This window comes from Musca domestica, unplaced genomic scaffold (assembly GCF_030504385.1).
Source record: "Musca domestica strain aabys unplaced genomic scaffold, Musca_domestica.polishedcontigs.V.1.1 1, whole genome shotgun sequence".
Lineage (NCBI taxonomy): Eukaryota > Metazoa > Arthropoda > Insecta > Diptera > Muscidae > Musca > Musca domestica.
The window spans coordinates 41,598,797-41,608,557 of record NW_026712114.1 but is presented as its reverse complement, the minus strand read 5'-3'; the positions used below and the strand labels follow the sequence as shown (position 1 = coordinate 41,608,557).

The 9,761-nt window shown below is 35.9% G+C and overlaps 1 protein-coding gene across 1 annotated transcript; it reads right to left on the bottom strand.

Moving 5' to 3' along the window:
* Positions 1–2,484: 2,484 nt before the first annotated feature.
* Positions 2,485–9,556, bottom strand: LOC101900952 (histidine-rich protein PFHRP-II). The gene is made up of 2 exons (XM_005177969.4): positions 9,315–9,556; positions 2,485–4,228 (listed from the first exon to the last, which is right to left on the bottom strand). Exons 1-2 carry the CDS (start codon positions 9,324–9,326, stop codon positions 3,080–3,082), a joined length of 1,161 nt encoding a protein of 386 aa, XP_005178026.1. The 5' UTR covers positions 9,327–9,556; the 3' UTR covers positions 2,485–3,079.
* Between the last annotated feature and the right edge of the window lie 205 nt (positions 9,557–9,761).

Here is a 9,761-nt window from a genome sequence, read left to right as displayed (position 1 = left end):
GAATTCCACAAGATATTGTGACAAATAATAAAAGAAAACCATCAGGATTCGTTCTCTAATTTTCGAATAATAGCAACTTAAACTAATTTGCCCATTTCCAATTTATTGGTAGATGTTGCACGTAAATGGTCTTCCTAGATCTGGAACCAATATTTCCCAAAGACCTATAATCTCTCAGAAGTGGCAAAAGATTAACATTTATAATTGGTTTTTGACTGAAACGCATCTATATGAGATACAGACATTTGACTATATTCTTCAACGAAATCAGCGTTAACGAAATAGTCAGAAGTGCGACTTTCCTGTATTGGTGAATTCTCCAAAATGTCACTGGAATGGACATTTTCGTATTTAGTCTACAAAAGTTGGCAAACTATTTCACACATTGAATATTTTTGGATGGCCATCCGAAACTGCTTGGCTTTTGCAATGTCCGGTAACCCCCATTCAAATGTGCGTGAGGATCGAGCGATAATTACGATCTGCCGACAATTTTGCAGTTTTTTGGTCCATTTCAACCCCTAAATATATTGCGATCATCTCCAAAAAGAGTAGGCTTCTATTCTGACCCTCATCTTATCCCCATGCAAAATTTCGTAAGGATCGGGCCATAAATGCGATCTGTATATGATATTTTGATAACCTAACTACTTAGTTTTGTTAGCTGTAGAAATATTACTAAATGTTTAATTCAAAATGAAAATATGCCAAAAATATGACGAAATTGAAAAAATATGAGAAAATTTTACAAAATCAATATTTTCATCTCTAGAGAGATATTTTTATGCGATTTTTTAGGCGTTTTTTCTTTCCTGCCAAGAGGCCATTCTGAATTAATGAGAACTTCTTTGTTAGACATATATATCGCACATATTTTGCTATATATCCGATTTGTTGGATGTTAACATCAATGTAAAGATCAGAAGTAACCTTGTCATGGCTTCGTGATTTCGCCGGGATTTAAAATATTCGCGGTTTAATGAAAATTTTTTAATTTTTTCAATACAAAAGATATGGTCTATTTTACCCGCTGAATATTATCCGATGACCACCCAAATTGGTAGGCTTCTTCCCCGCCCTAAACTCTAGCTACATACGAAATTCCGAGTCGATTGGTCTATAATTGCGACCTGTATAGCTACTGCAAAATCAGGAAATTTTTCAGTTTTTGGTCCATTTCAACCCCTAAACATTTGGCGATCATCTCCAAAAGAATTAGGCTTCTATTCTGACCATAACCCCACCTCCATTCCAAATTTCGAAGATCGAAAGTTTAAGTTTGTCATTCCATTTGTAACACATCAAAATTTACGTTTTAGACCATCAGCATAAAATTCAATTAGCGATGTCGGTCAGTCTGTGGAAATCATTCTAGCTTCCAAACGAAATAAAGTAGGTTGATAAACGTAAAGTAGGTTGTATTGGTATTGGTATTGAAAATGGGTAACGTTTTGGTATAGCTCCCATGTAATGGTACCTCCCTATTTTCGGTATTTTGGTGATTTAAACTACATTATTTATCGGTATTGGTATTTAAAGTTCATAATGAATATTAAAATTTCAAATGGATATTATATTATTTTATAACGGCACCTACCGATATTTGGTATTTTGATGATTTTAGCGACATTATTCACCGGAATTGTTTTAAATTTGGTATTTCAAGTTCGTAATGGATACTACAAATTGCTGCAATTATATTTTGATTGAGGGTTGTTATTAGGAGTTTTTTTTTCGCATTTTGATTGATAAAAATCCTTTTCTACTCAAGAAAGTGTTGATTTTAAATGCGTATTTTATGGTACCGAAATATATTCAAATGCAAGATATAATAATATTGATGATAACGGCATCACAAAGGTTTAACATTTTAGACAATCGTGGCTCTTTAATCTGTCGTTTTTCCCAAAATTCTTCGGCTCAATATTAAAATCATTATAATAATGGGACTTATCGGCCCTTGGCCCCGTCTGATATTCCAAAATCTCCTTCAGAATCCCAATTATAAATTAAAACTCACATTAGTTTGCTTTTTTTATTCAAATACTTTTTCGTATCAGTTTATTTGTCTTTGCATGCTGTTTCTCATTACATAATAATATAACAATGTATAAAATACATAAATTCATTTTTTTTATTTGTTTTTTTTTTTTTTACATTTTCTGATATTTAAAATATTTACAACATTTTATGTTTGCTATTATATGCTTCGTTGAAGACGGAAAGAAATGTTTGGAGCGATAGAGGTGAAAGGTGAGTGAGTATTTAAATTCGTTAAACTTAAAATTCGTCGTCAAAACGTCAATATTCAAGGTGCCGTATTTTGGGTGAGGCATAAGTGGGTTAATCAAAAGATTGTCAGTATCCGATTTCAGGGCAGTGGCAAGATCATAAGGTTCATTTACATTTGTTAGAATGGGTTGTAGGAAGTCTATAGAGTTAAGTTACATAGATGGATAGAGGTGGTTAGATCGAGTGACAAGATTTTGTTTTTTTATAAAAGAGACCATTGTGATTGTTTTCAAAGGAGAGGGGAAGAGAGCGAGAGAGAGAGAGTGAAATGAAGGTGACTATTTGGAGAATGAGCTGCTTGAAGTATGGACAAATTGCAAGAATCCTAAGAGTATGGGAACATTTCAGTGGCTAGAATGTGATAAATTAACAGAAATGGTAAGATAGAGAAAAATAGAGAGATAGAGGCTTTCTCTTGGGCAAGATCTTTGTTTGTTGAAAATCTTCTCCTCACAAGAGAAATGAGCGTGTGTTTTCTTTTAAGTTTCAGAAGAAAGTTGAAAGGAGGAAAAAATATAGAAATTAAGAGAAAATGTCGAGAGACCGGTGTAAATTGAAAACTAGAAAATTGTGTTCTCTGCCTTACTCTTTGAGCAGAGATATAAACTTAAACTTCCTAAGTGGTAAGAGAGTATTTATATTAGAAATAATATCCATTTTTCGTTATAGACATCCTTCGTTTAAAATCAGTTCCATGGGCTTCTATTAAAAATCAGTGGCATCACGTTAAGGGGTTGTTAGGGTTTCTGTCTTGCTTTCTTTGTTTGACTCCAGTTTCGTCCACTTTTTACCATTTACCGTAGTAACCATGGCCGACAGAGTTATGGCTTTCGGCGGCCAAGGCATTCAAATGGGCAGCACGGGCATGTTGTACTTCTGCTGGCTCTACGGGCACACCATTGTGAATGACGGGAATGTGCAGGGGACCGTGATAGGGACCGGCGGGTGTGTGATGGGCCGATGTGGCATAGTGTGAGGGAGCACCACCATGACCGCCAGCATGATCACCATCCCAACGACCGTCGTAGTGACCATCATCACCATGATCAGCAGGACCAGCAGTGGCGGCAGCTTTGGCAACGGCAGCAAAATGGGCAGCCTTGGCATGTTGGACTTCGGGAGTTTCGACGGGTACACCATTGTGGATGACGGGAATGTGGAAACCATGGGCGGCAACGGCATGACTAGCGGCACCGGGATGGCCAGAGCGAGCAGCGGCATGGGCAGCAAAGTGAGCAGCCTTGGCATGGGAAACTTCAGGAGTGTCTAAGGGAGCACCATGACCATGGCCAGCAGCACCCAAAGCCTTGGCATGGGCAGCATAATGGGCGGCTTTGGCGGCCTGGACATCGGGAGTATCTACAGGAACACCACCATGGGTCAAGACAACGGGAGCAGCAACATGGGCATAGCCGGCATGACCTCCCCACAATGAACGTTTGTACAAATGATGATGACCACCATCACCACTGTGGGCAGCAGCAGCGGCGGCAGCGGCATAAGCAGCAGCATGGGCAGCCTTGGCATGGGCAACTTCGGGAGTATCGTGGGGTACACCTTCATGAGTCAATGTGATGTGGGCCAAAGGTCCGTGATAGGCATGTCCGGCAGCATAGTGACCACCATCATAGGCAGCAGCATGAGCCAAAGCGGGCAGAGGTGCGGGTCCCTTGGGCAAATTTGTACCGGTGGCATGGAAGCCCGTATGAGGATCAGCTGTATAATGTACCGACTGGACATGACCATGACCATCCACATAGGAATATGAGCCATGCGTTACACCATCATGTGAACGTGTTTCATGTTTTTGCGAATTTGGATCAGAATAGCCATACGAATAGCTATGACTGTGGGGATCCAAGCTGGCATATTGTGTTGAAACGGCGCCATGATATGAGGCAGAGCAGGTGGCCACCAGCAGGGCTGTTGCAATGATCTAAAACGATTTGAAAAAAAAAAATGAAAACAAAACAAAATTATTTCAATAATTAAGATACCAGTGTAGACAAGTTAATGATATGACAGATAATGGGCAAGCTCGGAAACCGCATGCCAAACTGAAACTGGCTGACTGCCTTGCTAGCTAGCTGTGGACATAAATTAAAAGTCAATTGCCAAGCAAAAGATTGAAACAAACAAAAAATTATACAAATGATTAGACATAATGTCTGGCTTGCAATGGTTTATTGGCATTGCCCAAGACTGGAGTGCAGTGGAAATATATCTCTGCGACAGAGGGGAGATCAATATGTGCCCGAAAATTGTTACATGGTGTAACCAGCAAAATCACTATAATTTTCATTTATTACATTACTCTTCTGCAAGCTTAATATTGGGTCACCAGTTCACTGTGCTTTTATGCTTCGATTATGCCACTTGCCTGGCTTTTCACTTACTTTGGCCAGCCGATGGCCATAAATTATTGAGCAATCCTACAAAGAGTTTTCATTGGCTTTTCTTTATGCTGTTGCTCTTTCATTGTGGCCAAACAAAATTATTACTCCACTTCGTTTTATTATTTCTTTCGTTGAGTAATTTATAATATCTAATATTTTATGTTTTATTGCCCGGCATTATGAATTCAATTTATTAGTCAATTATTAACATTTTGCCATGCTTCCATTTAATAATGGACTTGCAATTGCTCACCAAAAGATTCGTGGGAGTTTTTAGTACGAATGCACCAGAAAAGATTTACTAGAAGATTAAATTGCATACGTGGTTCTGTTTGGTGCGATTCTGTGGTTTTTTTTTCTCTCGGGGGGAGGGAGAGCCTTAACAGTCTTTGTTCTCATCCAACAGCCAGTGGCAGTACATTGTATATGAAGTTCGCGTCTTAAGTCTTTTGTTTGTGTCACATTACCACTGATCACCACCGATTTTTTTTGAGGTCTGGTTCAAGTTTCCAATTTGTGATGTGAATAATTTTTAATTTTATTGAAAAAAAAATCATAGGCCTTGACATATGAAGTAATACAACTCCCTCTCATGGTCATTGTATGATTGATTGTGTGTGGTTTTGGGTGGAAAAAATTGAAGTATGTGTCTCAAAATCTTTTGATTTTCACACCGCCTTTGGTTGTAGTGTAATGGACACTAATGGGATTTCGTTCTTATTGATTGTTGATTTGGTGGAATAATTTAATGAAATTGCTATAAATGTTAGCGAGAAGTTATTGCCAAGCTTTCGATGGCAATTTCGGTAGAATGGAATATTGCAATTGATTTTTAAAGACATTTTCAAATATTTTCATTTTCGATACTTTTTATAGAATACAATACTGGCAAAAAAATTGGAATCATTGAATATTCCCGATATTCCAACCACAATCCATTTAAATTTCAATTCTTTCCCCAATTTCATTATCACCATATTCTTACCATTTGCTATAGTAAACATTATGACTTGGGCTACCAAGGCATTCAAATGGATAGGCCTTGACATATGAAGAAATACTACTCCCTCTCATGGCTGTTTGATGATTGATTGCGTGGTTTTGGTGAGAAACTAAGTAATGTTTGTGTCTTAAGTCTTTTGATTTTCACACAGCTTTTTTGTGAACATGTAATGGAAACGATTGCGATTTTATCCGTTTTGATTGTTATTTTGGTGGACTAATTTCCGGAAATCGTTGTAGAGTATTCGTGAGATGTTATTGTCCCAATTTCGGTACAAAGGAACATTTTTTCAATGTATGCCATATTTTTTAATAGAATACATATTGTCCAGAAAATTTAAAAGATTGAATATTCCTGATATTCGCGTCTCAATTGCAGATAATTGTATTCAATTTTAATTATTTCCAAGACTTCATTAGTAGCCACTTTTAAACATTTGCTCTACCGAAAAAGTTATGACTTTTGGTGAAAAGGCATTCAAATAGGCAGCATGGACCATAGTGGATTATTGAAATGCGCGAGGGGCCGATTATTGAGTCATAATGGAATAGTCTTCTTGTTTATTGAAAAATGTATCAAATATTTTATTTGAAAAATTGACAATTGATATAAAAACAATAATTTTTGCACCCTGGTGTAATCAGGAATGTGGTTTTGGGCCATTTTTTTGAATATAATGATGGAGTGTTTCTCTAAGGCAATCGACAGGCTTCATTCGCTTCGTAGTTTAAAGAACTCCATTTTGCGAATAAGCTTTTTTCATAAAAATAGCTTTCAGTAAAAATATTCACTCCAACTCGAATCAAATTCTGTAGTGGCACAAAAATCGCCACTCAAGACTATTTTAAAATAACAAAAAAAAAAAAACCAAAATAAATAACTTTTAAATCTGTCATTGTTAGGCCTTATACAGGATGAAATGAAACAACTGCAACCAACTTCAGACTGCTGTCATTTCTAAGCCACTCATCCGACAGTTGTTAGAATTATACCAGTGATAGCTCATTATATTGTTTACAAGCGTACAAAAGCATTTTGGTGAAATTTTTTCCAGAAAAAAAGTTATTCGTGTTGGAATTCAAGCGCGATAGTGTGATTTCTTTATATTTGGTTGGAAAACCAAAAGTGGCTATCGCTAGAGCACCCAAGCATTTAAATATGAATAAATCTTTTTTGTCTCGTACCATCGCTCGTTACCGTGATACTTGTAGCGTAGCCCGACGTCGAGGAAGAAAAAAAAATAGAAAATCACAACATCAGCAGAAATGGTTCGAAAAATAAAGAAGCGACTTGATCGAAACCCGCGTTGCAATGGCCGAAAAATGGTTCGTGACCTGAACATATCGCAATATTCCATTCGGCAAATATTGAAAAATTAGCTCGGCGTAAAGCCATTGAAGTTCCAAAAAAGTACGAGAACTTATAGCGCAACAGAAAGAAAATAGACTCAAAAGAGCTCAAGAGTTGCTTGGCTTGGCCGAAAGTGGTGAACTGCCGGATTTGGTTTTCTCCGCTGAGAAAACATTCGTTGTCCAGCAGTTTGTAAACAAACAAAATGATCGTGTTTACTTGCCAAAAGGTCAGCTGAAAATGTGCACCTTCGTTTGGCCACCAAAACTCGTATTAATCGACCGAGGCATCAGAATAAATGCCAAATATTATCGCGAAAATATTCTGGAGGGTGTATTAAAGTCTTGGGCACGCAAACAATTTGGCCGCAGACCTTGAACATTCCAACAGGACTCAGCAGCATCGCAACCAGAACGGCCCACCCAAGAATGAGGTCCCTCGCTTCATTTCCAGCACACAATGGTCACCAAATCTCCAGATACCAATGCGTTGGACTATTGTGTCTGGAGTATTTTGGAAAGCAAGGTTCGCACTTAAAAATACCAAAGTGTCGATTACCTCAAGCAAGCGCTTCGCCGTGAATGGGCCAAAATACCGCAGAGCAACATTCGGGCAGCGTGTGACGTTTCATTGGCCGTAGGCCATAATTCGTGCCAAGAGTGACCATTTCGAACAAATCTAAACTTATTCTAAAATTTGATGTTGTTTCCAACATTTTCTGCTTTCATTCAATGAAATTTAAAAAAAAATGTAAAAATTATGGTGTTTGACTTTGCTTCAGTTTTTTTTTATCACCCTGTACCGTCCTGCCGGCAATCAATAAATAAATATAACTAAATTTTAGCAATGAAACATAATCATTGTTCATGAGTTGTATGCAATTTTTTAAGTATACCTTTTCAGTAGAGTACCTTCAAGCACTAATAGTAATTTTTTGATATTTTTTTTAGGAATCAAGAAGATAATAACACCATTTAGGGACTTTTGAAGAACAGATCTGTCACATTAGAAATCGTGGATATATTTTTTAAGACATTATTGCCGAAAAAGGTAGCTTAGAGCTACTATTAGAAAACTTCTTGAAAGGTCGTTAAAAATCTCTCAAAATCTACATCAGAAAATCAAGGGCTAGTTAGCTATATTGGAACTTAAATTTAGGCCTGCGTTGGGCGCCATTTATTTCAGAATACCTTCATAACCTATTTTTATTTTTAGAACACTTAACAAATATTTTTCAGAATCGAAATCGAACCATATCAGAGTGTGATTCAAACTACATCTTTGTAGTTTATTTAATACGTTTATACAAATACCTACTATTTTTAAGGCTCTAATTTGGGATTTTCGAAGAATATTTGAAAATGAACATCAGAACTTTTATATAGCGGATATTTTGAAGATTTTGATAGATCTCTATCCGTGCATAATTTTAGAATATTTATTTTTTATTCAAACTATTGTTGTGTGTTATCTGTATTTATGGAATAAAATTAGCTTAGAGCTTCAAAAGAGCACGTTTTAAGAATAATCTCTCAATAAAAATTGAAAATTTAAATAAAATAAAAAATTTGAAAATTGAAACGAATGTTTAGATTTGATATTGAAGATGGGCTTCATCAGCCCACTACAACGTATAACCAAAATAGCTAGGATTCCTAAAGGCTAGAGACCAATTTACAAAATATGTTCATATCTTACAAATTTCAATCTATAGTCTGATTTTATGTGCTTTAAAATACTTTTTTCATCATCTTGAAACGGTTTTGTTACAATGTAATTTTTTCTCATGGTGGAAGTTGAGAATTTCAATGGCGTTTAAGTAATAACGACCTTTCCAGAAAACCTTGACTATCACATATTTTATGACATAAATTTAAAGTTTAAAAGCATTGCTTTTTATCAGATAATTCTCAATATGCGATATTATTTTAATTGAAATAAACTATTATTTCTAAAACCATTTTTCTGAATTTCTTGAAGAAGATCCTGTATTACATATTTTTTTAACACACGCGATTTTTTTTTGTAGGAAATTATCATGTTATGCTCAAATTTTGAATCAAACCAATCATTTACTTGCCCGAGATGTTTAAGAAAATATATAATTATCCTTATGGATTTCGTGGCTCACTTCACTACCTTCACAATAATTTCAAATCAAACTATTTACTCCTTAACTTTTTGCTTGCGAAATAGCTTTAATTCTTATTAATTTTAAAATATTTTTTTCTTTAATATAAATTCGGTTTTTGTAATTGTCCTTTTTTACTTACAAATACTTTCATGATTATTATTTTTTTATTTTAGAATTAAAATCACACTTAAAGAGTTCTTAAAGAATTAGAATCACAAGTTTTTTTTTTTTTTTTTTGTTAAATTAACGGCACACAATGTCCTTTGTTTTCGTTGGTTTTCCTTAGATGGGAAATTATTTTTGTTTTGAAACTAAACACACGCTCAGTGGGCTTAACCTCCTAGAATCGCGACTAGGACTGTTAACGAACTGTGCTGACAAGTGCCAAACAGCGCCAATATATACCCCCAAAACAAACAAACCACCACCAGAGTACCAACATCAATTTACAAATCCAACAAAACCAGAGCACAAATTCAAAATCAAAAGACACAAAGAAACAGCCAGAGCAACAACAACAACATGAGCAACACCACTAAGAGATCAAAAGCAAAGCAAAGCAAAAAAATATTATTCCACCCGATAC